The sequence below is a fragment of the Vombatus ursinus genome, unplaced genomic scaffold, assembly GCF_900497805.2.
Source record: "Vombatus ursinus unplaced genomic scaffold, bare-nosed wombat genome assembly UNPS02014773.1, whole genome shotgun sequence".
Lineage (NCBI taxonomy): Eukaryota > Metazoa > Chordata > Mammalia > Diprotodontia > Vombatidae > Vombatus > Vombatus ursinus.
In genome coordinates this window covers 38,435,692-38,450,784 of record NW_020954551.1, presented here as the reverse complement: position 1 = coordinate 38,450,784, position 15,093 = coordinate 38,435,692, and the positions used below count along the sequence as shown (strand labels likewise).

At 44.9% G+C, this 15,093-nt stretch overlaps 1 protein-coding gene across 2 annotated transcripts in view; it reads left to right on the top strand.

Moving 5' to 3' along the window:
• Window positions 1–15,093, top strand: part of FGD5 (FYVE, RhoGEF and PH domain containing 5) — a 186,629-nt gene that overhangs the window by 87,707 nt on the left and 83,829 nt on the right. For both annotated transcript variants that reach the window (XM_027863997.1, XM_027863996.1), the window contains exon 3: window positions 11,539–11,668. In XM_027863997.1, the coding sequence (XP_027719798.1) occupies window positions 11,539–11,668 (130 nt within the window). The remainder of the gene's footprint in view (window positions 1–11,538; window positions 11,669–15,093) is intronic.

Sequence of the window (15,093 nt, the reverse complement as noted above, 5' to 3'; positions counted from 1 at the left end):
TGGATGGATGGATGGATGGATGGATGGATGGATGGATGGATGGATGGATGGATGAATGAATAAGAAAACTGAATGAGTGCCAAGGGGTCACAATGAGGCCACACTCCTAATGCACAGGAAGGGCTCGGTTGTGTGTGAGAGAGCTTCCTTCTCTACCACTGGCCCTGGTCTGGAGTTCTCTATTATATATAGCTTGGTTTTCTAAACTCCCTAAGATAACCCTGTAGCTTTCGAAGCTGTCCTGTTGTCTGGCCTTCTTTCCAGTCTTGCTACCATTGACCATGACTTTGAAAATTGGCAGGTTAAGTACTGCTCTGTGTGTCCTTCCCTGCCACAAGCCACCTGAGAATTAGCAGATTCGGAGGAAGCACTAGGCATGACTGTGGCACTATTACGGGTGGATGGTTCCCCTCCCAGGGTCTGCTCCTGCTTTCCCTGGCTTTTGAATCAACCCTTCAGCTGGGAGGCTCATTTGTTTCATATACCACCGAGGCCCTGATGCTACAGGGCCATTGGAGAAGATTAAAAATGCATGGAACAGATGAGGGGGATGCTCAAAGGCCCTAGCAACTCTCAGCGGGGCACTTCTGACAGGGAATATAGATCAGAGATAAGGAAGTCACTGCTCCAAGGAGGCAGTATAGTATGCTAGAAAGAACCCTGGAGGGGTTCCGTGAATACAGCACTGGCCCTGGAGTCAGTAGGACCTAAGTTCAAATCCGGCCTCAGACACATAACACTTACTAGATGTGTGACCCTGGGCAAGTCATTTAACCCCATTGCCTAACCAAAAAAAAAAAAACAACCAACAACAAAAAACCCTGGATTTGGAACCACAAGACCTGAGTTTGAATGCTGCCTCTTTAACCTAATAAGTATATATTAAAGCAAGTCACTTTCCTTTTTTGAGCCTCGATTGTAAAATGAAGGTATTATATAATGCAGGGATGGAAGGGGCCCTTTATTTTTTCGGGCTATGGAGATGAGGCCTAGAAAGATCAAGTGAATTACCATAGTCTGGATTTGAACCCAGGCATTTTGACTCTGGGCAACTAGGTGGTACAGTAGATAGAGTTCAGGGTCTGGAGTCTGGAAGCTCTGAGTTCAACTCCAGACTTAGACATTTACAACTATGTGACCCCGGGCAAGTCACTTCACCCTGTTTGCCTCAGTTTCTGCATCTGTAAAATGAGCTGGAGAAGGAAATGGCAAACCGCTCCAGTATCTTTGCCAAGAAGGCCCCAAATGGGGTCACAAAGAGTCAGACACAACTGAAAAATGACTGAACAACATCAAATTTTGACTCTGAATTTAGTGGGGTTTTTTCCTACTACAGAACACTTCCTGAAGAGTGTGGGAAATATTTGTATCAATCTCCTCCTGTCTATATGCTCTGGTAAAGGCGCCTTCTCTAAAAAGACCAAGAACCCTGAAAGGGTTTCCAGCACCTTGAGGTCTTGGTACTTGGGGCCCCTAGCCTTTTCTTAGTTATGAATGTCACTCTCTGGGAGTCAGACAAGGGTTTTAGGTTTGACAACTCTGGTCCCAGGGATTGCAAGGAGAATGCTGAATCCAAAGTACGCCATAAGCATGGGGTGGAGGGGATTGAGTAGCCTCCCAGCATGAAGACAAGGAGTCCACAGCATACCAATGCGCAGCTAAGGTTTGCTGGTCTTCTTCGGGATGTAGCTGTTGGGTCACATCCATAAACCCTCATCAAAACAGAGTCCTTTATTATTTGTATTTGTATGCATCATGAGTTAAAATAGTCCAACAGAACCCAAGAAAAGAACACAAGATCTGAATTCCAACTCTGCTACTCTCTGTGTGCTTTGAGGCAAGGTCCTGAATTTTCCTGGGATTCCGTTTCCTCATTTGGAATAGGTGATTGCTAAGGTTATTTCCAGCTTTTAATCTTCTAAAGATCTAAAGATGGAGGCGTTGTTCAGGGCTGGTTTTCTAAGTAGATGGTGAAGAACCACAGAATTTCACAGTTGGAAAGACCCTTAGAGGTTATCTAGTCAAGGCATGACCTCTAAGGGTCTTTCCAGTTCTGAAATTCTCTGTATTTTGACTCATGATGCATACAAATAAAATAATAAAGGACTCTGTTTTTATGAGGTTTTATGGATGTAACCCAAAAGCCCCATCCTGAACAAGACCTTAACAAGCCTTCACTGGACAATCTGGTGAAGCCCATGTACCCTTTCTCAGAATCATATTTTTAAACAATTGAAAGAAATTTCAACTAGAGGTTAGTGAAAATTAAGATGTTAGTAAAGAATCATAAGTATTATTAAATATTTCTGTTGTTTTTCAGTCATTTCAGTCATGTCTGATTCTTCATAACCCCATTTGGAATTTTCTTGGCAAAGATACTGGAGCGGTTTGCCATTTCCTTCTCCAGCTCATTTTACACATGAGGAAACTGAGGCAAGCAGGGTTAAGTGACTTGCCCAGGGTCACAAAGCTAGGAAGTGTCTGAGGCCAGATATGGATTCAGGAAGATGAGTCTTCCTGACTTCAGGCCCAGCACTCTATCCATTGCACTATCTAGCTGCCCCTATTAAATATTCAAAACAAAGAGGTTAGTGAAAATAATCCAAGTTAATGAACCGCCCCCTGAAATCTATTCAAGTGAACCCCAGGTTAAGAACTCCGGATCTAGTCCGATTTCCTAACCTTACAGGGAAGGTAAAGTCTCTGGGCTTGAGACCCAGGAACTTTCTACTATATTACGACAGATTGTCATTTACCAGTATGGCTTAAGAGATGCCAGTAAGGTTTCCCCAAAATCCCTTGTACCCACCAGGTCATTTATACCTGAAGTAAAATTTCACAGAGGACAAAGCTTTTCATTCCAAATTAGGGAAGATTCTAGAAATACCAATAGCTTTGGGAGAGGGAAATCACCTTCTTGTTTACACTATGGTGTAAATGACTGAACACAGCAGAGCCTTGCCATAGAGCAAGTCTGAAGCGAATCAAGTATTTTAGAAGGGGAAATGAGGAAAGAAAGGGGAGCTGTGAGAGTCCCAGGGACAAACTCTACAGTTTTGTCAAGGGCTGATGTGGACCACGGTAGTGCTGCCGTGAATGGCCAGATATTTTCAGTGCCTCCAAACCCCTCAAAAGGTTGGCATGTCCTGATACCTCTTGGCCAGGTGGGACTTAGAGAGCCAAGGGAAGCAGGAAGATGGATATGGGAGACCTGAGCCATGTTAGCAGCTTTTTACCACTCTATCCATCACAATTACCCCAGTAATGTGCTGTGGCACTCTCACCAAATTTTAATGTGTTTCTACATGAACTTAATGCCGTCATTTATCTTTAGGGGAGAGAATGGAGCTGAATTCCCCATCGTCTGGGACAAACCGTTACAAATTGCAGCCAGGCTGGTCCAGGAGGAAGAGGGAGAGACTCGCTAAGCCAGTTAATGAGGCTGCAGGGCCAGCGGTTAACCTGATGAAAGAGAGTTTGAAGTTTTGCTGAGCAAGCAGCTCTGTCCTGACTGTCCCAGCCATAGGCACTGCTCCTTAGCTAGGGCATCTCCTCTGGGTAAAGATCCCCATATTCTTGATTTAATCACAGGTATCAGGGAGCATGATGACGTACCATCCTGGGATCACGGACTTAGAGCTGATCACTGAGTCCTCATTTTACTGAGGCAGAAACTGACCCCTAGAAAACATAGAACTTCTCCAAGGTCAGACAGGTGGCAGAATCCAAATCCTCTGATACCAAATCCAGCATTCTTTCTCCTTTACCTTGCTACCCAGGAAGACTGGGATCTATCTGTGATCAGGGTTGAGCTCAGTCTGCGGCCAGGGTAAGACTCAATTTGTGGCCAGGATTAGATGATTAATTTGTGGCCAGGATTAGAGGGTCAATCTGTGGCCATGCTTCAGGGCTATGACCAGAGTTAGGTTGTCGATCTGTGGCCAAAGTTAAGACTCAATCTGTGGCCAGGGTTAAGAGTCAGTCTATGTTAAGGATAAGGGATCAGTCTATGGTAACTGTTAAAGTCAGTCTGATAAGGGTTAGTTGTCAGTCTACTATCATAGCTAGGAGTCAGCCTGTAATCAGGGTTAGGGGTCAGTCTGTGATAAGGGTTGGGGGTCAGTCTGTGATAAAGATCAGGGGTCAGTTTGTAATAAGGATTAGGGATCAGTCTGTGTTTAGGATTAGAAGTCAGTCTGTAATCAGGGTTAGGGGTCAGTCTGTGATAAGGGTTAGGGGTCAGTCTGTGGTCAGGCTTAGGGGTCAGTCCATGTTCAGGGTTAAGGCTTATCCTATGGTTAGGAGTCAGTCTGAGATCAGCATTAGGGCCAAGAATGTTCCTGGGATTTGCAGGTGGGTGTTTGCCTCATCAAAAAATGCTTCTGCTTTTTCCCTCTAAGCTAAAATCCTGCCAGTACCTGGTCCCTTGACAGGTCATTCCATCTGCCCTCAAACAAGGTTGAGTTCATTCTCCCCAGTGGACATCACATCTGTCCTTGACGTAGCCAGAGTATTTCCCAAGGGGACACTTTGAGCTTCCTCTGATGACATCAAGTTGAATTTGGGGGTCCATCTTTCTGGAACAGATAGTTTTAGCTTTGCCCTCAGCTGAGGTCAGGAACATTGCCCTCATCCGTTCCATGCCACCACATTCTGCTGGTTCAGAAGCAGCGTTGCCTCCAGGTGCTCATTCTATCCTCCTCTGCCCTCTACCCTAACCCGGCCACCTGCCTGGGACTGAGGGCACCTGAGGGAACTAGCTTTCCAGCCCAGGAGAGTGATCAAAGCAGAGAAGACAAGGGCACCTGGTGAAGATTAAGCTTCCCAGTCAAGGTTGAAGGAGGGACAACTTGTCCTGAACAATCTACATAGTATATAGGAGCCCAGGGACATAAGCGGTATGTGCAGCTTCTAAATGTAAGATCCTGCCTTAAACCTTCATAGAATATTAGACCTGGAAGGGCCATTAGAGGTCACTAGGGATCCTTAACCTGGGGTCTATGAAATTATTTGTTTGGGGCTTTAAAAAATATATTTTGATAACTGTATTTAAGTATAATTGTCTTTGTGATCTGTATTTCATTGTATACATTTAAAACCTTATTCTAAGAAGAGGTCCATAGGTTTCACCATTCTGCCAAAAAGGGTCGATGATACAAATAAGGTTAGGAACCCAACCCCTTAATTTCACAGACAAGGACCCTAAGATCTAGAAATTGGAACTGCCTTGTCCAAGGTCGCCTAGGTTATTGGCAAAGCTAAGACCAGACTCCAGGTGTGTTATCTCCCAGGGCATTGTTACTATCCGCAGTTTCTCTTCAAGTCACTAGGCAAAATTTTCAACCAGTTGGAGCTTATCTTTGGTAGCTGCCCATTCCTCTTGTTAGCATTGTTCCTCCCTCTCTGACATCTTGCCAGGCACCTTAGGATGCTCTCCATTGCACGGCTTTCTCCAATTATGCTTTGTGCTCCAGACCTTTCCTTCTCCCCTTTTCCCCATCAAAACAATCCAATTGAGCATCTTATATCCTCACCACCCCCTCTGCCCACCAGAATTACAGGCTCATTTTCTTAGAATAAAAAATGAGAGGTGAGAGGTCATCTAGTCCAGCTCCTTCATTTTACAGATAAAGAAACTGAGACTGGAAAAGGTTAAGTGACTTGCCCATAGTCACACAGGTACTTGAGATTTGAACTCAGATCTTCTGACATCAATTCCAGCTCTCTGTCCCTTACACTATATTCTCTAACTAAGGTTTGGGGATCAATCTGTGGCTAAAGAAAAGAAAAGGTAACCCAACCAGCCACGGTCCTGACTTCATTAATACCGTACACTAATCACTGAGATTTCAAGTCCAAAAAAGCAGTTCTGGGAAGAGAAGAGGAAGAGGATGCTTGGGGACATCACTGAATAAAGAGTAGAAACAAGCAGATCCTCTCACGCTTAAATAACAAAGGGGCTTGGAGATCATGTAGGGAAACCACTTTGTTTTACAGATGAGGAAACTGAGGCCCGAGGGAGTAACACAATGCCATCATCGTTTAAGGAACATTCATTTGTACATAGGATGACTTGGTAAGGAAAAGACTGGAAGCAGACACATCAGTTAGGAGACTCTTGCAATAGTCCAGGCAGGAGTGCTAAGGGCCTGGAAGAGGGTAGTAGCAATGGGAGACGAGAGGGAGAAAGGACAGATAGAGGAGACATTATGAAGAGTTTTATTAGCTTATAAGTAATATGAAAACCTTTCCCCTGAAACCAGGAATCTGGGCCAGCCCATGACCTTGAGCGAATCAACTCTGTTATAAATTAATGCTGTAATCATGGGATCATAGATCCAGAGTCATAAGGGACCTTAGATGCCATTCTTGTCCAAATCCCTCTTTTTCTTGCTGCTGTTCAGTCATTCCGGTCCTGTCCGACTCTGTGTGACCCCATTTGGGGTGTTCTCAGCAGAGATACTGTAGTGGTTTGCCATTTCATTCTCCAGCTCATTTTACAGAAAAGAAAACTGAGGTAAACAGGGTTGAGTGACTTGCCCAGTGTCACACAGCTAGTGTCTGAGCCTGGATTTGAACTCAGGAAGATGAGTCTTCCTGACTACAGGTCTGGAATTCTACCCACTCTATCCACCTAGCTGCCTATTCTCTCATTTTGCATATGGAGAAACTGAGGCCCAGAGAGGTTATATGATTTGCTCAACATCGTACAAGCAGAGCTGGGATCTGAACCCAGGTCCTCTGACTCCAGATTTATCTCTCTTTCCACCACTCCATACTGATCTGTGATTTCATCAATATCGGTTCTCAGTCTACTGTTGCAGATTCATAACTTGGACGGTCTTGGTAAGCTGCTATTTCTAAAAATATTTGTACCCTAGCGACAAACTCTTTTTCCAAATTTTCTTGGAATTTAGACAATTCAATTCAATTTCAATTCAATAAACATTTATTAAGCACCTACTCTGTGCCAGGCACCGTGTTAAGTGCTGGTCCTTAGGCAGTAGCCACATACGTAGCTCCCAAGCTTGTACTCAAAGTTCTTCCATCTCGGTTGCATTCACCAGGACATTTATCCCCATATCTTCGTGAAGGGGGGAAACAATGGTGGACTTGCTGAAAAGTAAATTTAGGTTTGATGTAAAGAAAAACTCCCTAACAATTAGAGCTGGCCAAAAAATGGAGTGCTTTGCCTCAGTCATTTCCTCCTTATTAAGAAGATCTTGAAAGAGATTGGAAATCTAATTGTTGAGGGGGCTATCATTTGGATATGGCCTCCTCATCTCTAAATAAGAATATTGGCTTAGATGGCCCTGCAGTCCCTAAATTAATCGTCCTGGATCATCTGTCCTTAGGACCATCACTTGTGTCCTCCAAAGCTATGCCCCTGGAGCAAAAGCTCTGACCAGTGGGAAATGAGTGAGTTGGACTCTTTCAGCTCTAGATCTATGACTCTATGATTCTAAAGAGCTAGCCTTGTTCAAGGACCAACTTAGATTAGAAAGGCTCAGCTCTACTAGGTGATAGAATTTTTGACCCCCAAAAACTCCAACAGGTTGGTGGAAGAGTTGAGACTGATACCCAGGTCTCCTGGCTGATATCTGGTATCTTTTCTGCTTTACCCCTAGCTTCTTTGAACACCCATACTCCCTGTTTAACATGCTGGTCCTTAATAAGGTGTAATCATCCCTGAGGAATAAGAGGAGACCCTGCCCATCATAAATAATCCAGACGGAAGTATAACAGCTCCTGACAGTATATACATGTCCTTGAACTGATTTCTTTGTGAGCTGAATGCCCATGACCCCAAATCATAGCTCATTCAACTCCTCTTAGGAACACATGCCCCTAAATCACTTGTTGACTTAAAAAGACATGGAACATGTGCAATTCATCCTTTATTTAAAATTATTCTTCAGGAAGCTCCCTTCCTACTTGGTTTCCCATTATTCCAAGCCCCTTCCAGGAACCTATCTATCCCCTCTAAAGGGGAAGGAAAGATCCCACAGGAAATGAAGATCAGAGGCCTCCTGAGAAGAGAAGATAAATTTTCCCAGGAAGTTTTGAAGATGCACCCTGAACAAAATCATGACACAGGGTCCCATCTTAAAAAGTCAAAGCTGGAAGGGACCTTAGAGGTCATCTGCCCCAACTTCCTCATTTTACAAATGAAGAAACTGAGGCTCAGGAAGAGGAGGGGAAATCACACGAAGTCACTGAGTGAATTTAGAAGAGCACAATTCTTAACTTAAGACAACTGAAGGCTCACAAAGTCCTTTCTTCACAACGATGAAAAAAGTATAAGTATGAGGGATGTTTTTGGAGTATTTTTGTTTACCTCCACTAAGGTCCTAGGATTGGTTTGAGGGAAAGACCTCACTGAGGTAGGATTCACACTCTACCCCAGAGTGGATGATGGACTTGAGTGCACAGGCCATTGGACCAGGAACCAGTATCCACTCCTGAGCTCCACCTAGTCTAGTTGGTTTGTCAGTTTCTTTACCAAGCCAGGGATTTCACTACCACAGGCAACTCCCAATGAGGAAACTTACTTCACAGATTCAGACAGATAAGTGTTTTCCAATTTATAATCTTGGAGGCGGTCTGGGGCATGAATCTGGGATCATGGATTTAGAGCTGAAAGGAACTGTAGAAGTCATCTAGTCCAATACCCTCTTGATTCAGTTGAGGAAACTGAGGCCTACCAAGATTAAGTGATTTGCCCAAGGTCAAAGAACCAGCGTGTTTCAGAGGCGTGACTTGAAACCAGCTCTCCCTGCCCCTGAAGTCAGCTCTCTATACAAAACTCTATCCTGCCTCTAAAGTATTAGAAGAAGAAACCCAGGTTCAAAGAACGAAGTAACTTCCCTACATTCTTAAAGCTAGTGTCAGGGTTGCGACTTGAACCTAGGCCTTCTGACTTTAAATCATTATCTTTTCTACTAGACCACATGAGTAGTGTGAAGAGCAGAACTATGTCCTAGGTCTCCCAAGACCCAGCCCAGTAATAGCTGGCATTGCAAAGTGTTTTAAATGCACTGAAGTTTACAAAGGACTATATAATAAAACGCTGTATCTGTGCCCTGGTTTCTAGATGACGTAGTGGCTAGAGAGCCAGGCCTGAAGTCAGGAAGACCCGAATTCAAATGCAGCCTCAGATACTTCCTAGCTGTATGACCCTGGGCAAGTCACTTAATCCTGTTTGACTCAGTTTCCTCATCTACAAAATGAGCTGGGAGAAGGAAATGGCAAACCAGTCCAGTGTCTTTGCCAAGAAAACCCCAAATGGGGTCACAGAGTTGGACAGGACTGAAACAACAACTGTAATAACAGCAAATGAGCTCCAAACTTCCTTCCAATTCTATGTCCTATGATCACATGGAATTCCAGAGCCATGATCTGAACTCAGACCTCCTGATTCCAAGTATCACTCTATCCCCCACAATATCATGCTATTTCTCTTCACTGACTAATCAAATACATGAATCCTTGATAAGATATTAGATGCCAAGGTCAGGGCCCATGAGTGGGGAGCATTGCATATATATCATCAGATTTTTTTCAACATGTTGATTTGTTTTACTGTTTTTATTCTCTTCTTAGCTTCCCATGGTTTGCCTTCAGTCAATCAACAAGCATTTATTAAGCACCTACTGCCTTCTAGGCATTTGAATATAAACACACAATACAGTCTCTGCCTTGAGGTGGGGAGGGAAAGGAGTACTACAACAAATTTGTGGTTAAGTGAATAAAAAATAAATACAAAGGGGAGTGGGGGGGCGAGAAGAGAAGACTAACAACTTGGACAATCAGGTAAGGCTTCTTGGAGGAGGTGGTTCTTAAGCTGAGCTTTGAAAGGAGCCAGTACTTCTAAGAGGCAGAGATGCAGAGGAAAGCCATTCCTGACATGGAAGGACAGCTTATGCAAAGACAAGAAGACAAGAGATGGTAGAATGCTGTGTATAGCGATTAGAAGGCCAGTCCCATTATATTGTGGGCTCCGGCAAAGCAGACGGTCTTTTGCACTTCTTTGTATCCCCCGGGCTTAGCACAGTGCCTGGCATATTGTTGGTGTTGTTCAGTCCATCAGTCCCATCCAACTCTAAAAGACCCTGTAGACCAGACCTTCCAACGGGTCTTCTTGACAAAGATACTGGTGTGGTTTGCCTTTTCCTTCTCCAGTACATTAAGGCAAACAGAGGTTAAGTAACTTGCCCAATGTCTGAGGTCAGTTTTGAGCTCAGGTCTGTGGATAGAGCACCAGACCTGAAGTCAAGAAGACTCATCTTCCTGAGTTCAAATCCAGTCTCAGACACTTACTAGCTATGTGAGCCATTTAACCCTGTTTGCTTCAGTTTTCTCATCTGTACAATGAGCTGGAGAAGGAAATGGCAAACCACTGCACTATCTTTGCCAAGAAAACTCCAAAAGAGGCCACCTAGGGTCAAACACAACTGAAACAACTGAGTAACAACAACTTCCTCACTCCAGGCCCATTGCTCCATCCACTGAGCCACTTAGCTGCATTCTGGCACCTACGGATGTGCTTAATACGTGTTCACTGAGTGACTTCAGCTGGATCATAGCATTGATGGGGGAAGCAGTCTGTGACCACCATGGAATAGCAGGCAGAGCTGTGAAGGGATTTAAATTCTCTTAAAATAGGTTTAGAGGGGAAAATACCTAGCTCAGTTTAGACGTGTTGCGTTTGAGATGCCATTAGAACACGGAGGTGTAGAGATTTAACAGGGAGTTGGAGATTCGGTGGTTGATTTGGAAGTCATCTACAAAGAGTTGTTGGTTGAACCCACAAGAGCTAATGAGACCACCAAGAAAGGACATATGATTTTGAGCTAAAAGATACCTTAGGGGCAGCTAGGTGGCCCAGTGGATAGAGCACCAGCCCTGAAGTCAGGAGGACCTGAGTTCAAATCCGGCCTCAGATCAAACACTTGACACGTACTAGCTGTATGACCTTGGGCAAGTCACTTAACCCCAATTGCCTCACTAAAAAAAAAATACCTTAAATATATCTTCATCCAACCCTCTCGATTTACCTCCAATAAACTCAAGTTTAGAAAAGTTAAGTACATGATTGCCAAACTCACACAGCAATCAAGCTGCAGAGTTGAGATTTGAACCCAGATTTTCTGACTTGAAATCCCTTGCTCTGTCCACTTCTCTACTCTGCTTCTCTAAAAGGAAATAAGTTAAGACCTTGGCATGAGTCTACTGCAAATTCTGTATGCTGGTGACAAGTGTCTCTCCACCCCGCTCCCTCCAGGCTTTCCTGGCCCCACATCTGTCCAGGCCAGCCCATTTAATTTTCCTACAGTTGAAAAGGAGCTGGTGAACACCCCTCTTCCCTCCCTTTTCATTGCCTCCTCCAGCTTCCGAGAGTCCGGATTGCTAGGAACGTTCTAAAGGGATAGTCTTGGTCCTATTTAACAAGCAACAGGTCCAACATTGTCCTGACGGAACTCCAGACACCTCGTGATTCTAACCCCTGTCTGCCCATCTCCCTCTGTCTGGTTGCAGTGCCTACACGGAGCCGTACAAGGTCTGCCCGATCTCAGCAGTGCCCACAGAGGACGTCACGTCCGACGAGGAGCAGAAGTCTTCAGAAGAGGAGGAGAGCGGCCACAGGGAGCCCGGCCTCACCCACAAGGTAAGGGAGATCCTCTGAGTTAGGGAAGGCTCTAGTCATCCTGTTTCTGAGGTAAAGGGGGGAGGGGTTGGTTCCGAGTTTACTCTAGAGTTCTGCAGTGGTAAAGTGACTCATCCAAAGTCACACAGCTAGTAAACAGCAAAGTGGGGCTTCAGACTCGGCTATTGACTCTAAATTTACATCTCCCTGAGGAAATGGAGATTCAGATTCAGCTGAGAAGTGGTAGCTGGGCTGAAAAACAAATCTCCTGACTCCAAACCTAGCGCTCTTTCCACTAGAATCAATCAAAAAGCATTCATTAAGCACCTAATATATTTGAGGCAATATGTGCCAGGGATACAAAGAATCGAAGAGTGAACAAACCCATCCCAACTCACAAGGTCAAATGGGAAGATAAAGACTATTCTCTCTCTCCCTCTCTCCCTCTCTCTCTCTCTCTCTCTCTCTCTCTCTCTCTCTCTCTCTCTCTCTCTCTCTCTCTCTCTCCCTCTCCCCCTCCCTCCCTCCCTTTCTTTCTTTTCTTCTTTCTCTCTCACTCTCTCCCCCTCCCTTCCTTCTTTCTTTCCTTCTTTCTTCCTTTCCTTCCTTTTTTTCTTTCTTTCCTTCTCTTTCCTTCCATCCTTCCACTCCCCCCTTTTCTCTCCAATCTCTCTCCTCCCCCCACGAGTTTTTGCTATTTTTGCATTTGAAATGTCAGTAAAGCTGATTGTAGTGGAAATTGCCTTAGCGAGATATCAATGTATCAGAAATTTGAGCTGGTGGTGACAAAAGCTTGAGGTGAGAGTGGGGGGATGATGTGTGAATAAGGGCAGTATTACCATCTAGGTGAAAGCTCTCCCATCTAAGCACTTCCATGTATGTCCCTACATTCTCTTAACATAACTACTCTGTAAAGCAATCAAGGTAGATAGTATTAGCCTCATTGACAGAGGAGGCAGCTGAGGCCCAGTGAACTCATCCAAGGTCTCATGGCAAGTTAGCAATACAGCTGGGACTAGAGCCAGTACCTCTGAGCTCTCTCAGTCCACTACACTTACTTCCTTGTCCTTAGCCAGGTCCCTGACAAAGAGAAGGAAAGTGGGAAAAACCTAGAGAGAATATGAGGTTTGAGAGGAGAGAAATAATGAAAAGGTGACTGTGGAAGCTCTGGTATGAACCCCTAGTAGGTTTCCCCAGCCCCTTAGGAATCCTGCCAGCCCAGCTGAGTGGTGCTGAGGTCATGGCTTTCAGCCAGAACCACGGAGAGGACACAGCGGACTGCAATTGTGTGAGCAGGTGGAAGTAGGGTGTTGGAGTTGGAGTTGGCCCCAAGCTGCCCTGCCCTTCAGGCCTCTGCTTTCCCTCTATCCCAGAAGAGAAAACTTGTAAGCACCACAGGGTTCTCTCTCCCTTCGCCAGGAAGGAATTTGGAAGAGGGACAAAAACCAGGAAGAATTGCCAGAGAATGATGCATTCTCTTTGTCCTGGTCTCTACTTCCTATTCTGGATATTTCTTCTCTCCCTTTTCCTTTCTCTGTCCCTTCTTCTTCCTCCCTTCCTCTCAAACAGCTTCCCTTCCTTCATCTCTTCTGCATCCTTCCCGTCCGCACCTTTCTCTGCCTCCTTTCCTCATGTCATTCCCTGCTCCTACCTCTCTCCTCCTCCTTCTTTTTCCCCTTTCTCCTCTTCCTCCTTCTCCTCTTCCTCCATATGGTTTCCCTTTGCTTGTTCTGCTTTTCCTTCTTTGGTCTTCCTCTTTATCTTCCCCCTTCCCTTTTCCTTGTTCTCTTTCTTATTATTCATCTCCTTCTTACTTGTTCCTCCTCCCTCTCCTTTCCCTTTCCTCCTCATTATCCTTCCCCTTTCATACTCTTTCTTTTTTCATTTACCTTCCTCTGATCTCCTCTCTCATCATCTTCCTTTCCCTTATTTTCTTCTCCCTTCCCCTTTTCCTCCCTTCCCTCCTCTCTTCAACCCCCTTCTCCACACTACAGGAGTTACAGGCATTGCCACTTGAATGGGGGGGGGGGATGTTGAGAGGAAGGCAGGGGTTGCCTGAATTAGCTGTATGCATTTAGAAATGAGCTCATCACTTCTTCCCCTGGCTGCCCCCAAGGCACAGAATCTGGGACCAGAAACAAATGAGATGGCTTGCTTGGAGTTTGGCTCATTCCCTTGTTTTTGCTTGAAGGAGGGTTTATTGGAAAGATCTGATCTGCTCTTTCTGGAGTTCCTCCAGCTCCAGTTGAGAATGGGGCTTGGGAAGTGGCCCAGAGTTAAACATCCTCACCTGGGATTTGGAAAGTGCTGCACTCAAGATATACCAGGATACAGGGTCACCTGGTTGCACCACTATCCAGAAAGTCATCAGGGTCTCCTGATTGGCATTAAATTTCCAATTTGGCAACCCTTGTATGTCCTCCAACAGAGAGACAATTGACAAATTAAAGATGTCCTTAAGAAAACACTTGTGGCTTCAATCTCCAAAAAGGGGGGAGTCCCCAACTACTTCTCACTGTGGTCCATGCTTAGATCTTCCCACCTGCAGCTGAGATAGTTAGGAGTGGTTCTGAAGTAGCCTCTCAGACATCCCTACACTTGATTCATCCGGCCTTGTCTCATCTCATTCTCAAGGACTAGAAACAGAGTTTGCAGCAAAAAGTACTCGATTCCAGAACTTAACCTTTCCCCAAAAAACTCTAAGTTCTTGCTGCTATTGGAGATCCCACCAGGAATAACCAGAAAGCAGCGCAGTCCCAAATTTGAAAGGAGTTCAGATTTACAAAGTCCCTGGGCATTCAGAGGGACTCAGGCAATTGAGTGATTTGTCAATTACTCCAAATCCCTGCCTACAGGACATCTCCACATGGATTTCCCATTCATGCTTCAAACTCAATATGCCCCAAACTCAGATCATTGTCTTTCAGGCAAGCCATTCCCCACTCATGAAAGGCACCCCGTCTTCATCCCCACCTCTCAAAATCCTTTTCCTTCAAGGCTCCCACCTCCTCCAGCAAACTTTCTCTGATCTCTGCCTCCCCCTCAAATGGCTCTTTCCTGCTGCAGTTTTCTTTGTAGTACACTTATTAGTGTTCCTGTTGTGTAAGTTCCTTAAAAGCAAGAAAAGTCAATTCCTTTGTTTTTGTCTTTTTGTCCCTACCATCCTACACAGTGCCTCGAACATAGTAGGTACTTGAATGCTTGTTCATCTAGATTAGATTTTCTACAAAACCTTCTCCCCCTGACTGCACTACCGCTATCTGGGATGCTGCCATTCACCCCAAACTCCATCAATCAACCAGTCAATTCATAGGCTCTCACCAAGTGCCAGGCACAGTGCTAAGTGCTGGGGATACAAAGAAAGGCAAAAACATGGTTCTTGTGCTCAAGGAGCTTACAATCTAATAGAGGAGATAATTTGTAAATAACTAGGTCCATACAAGATC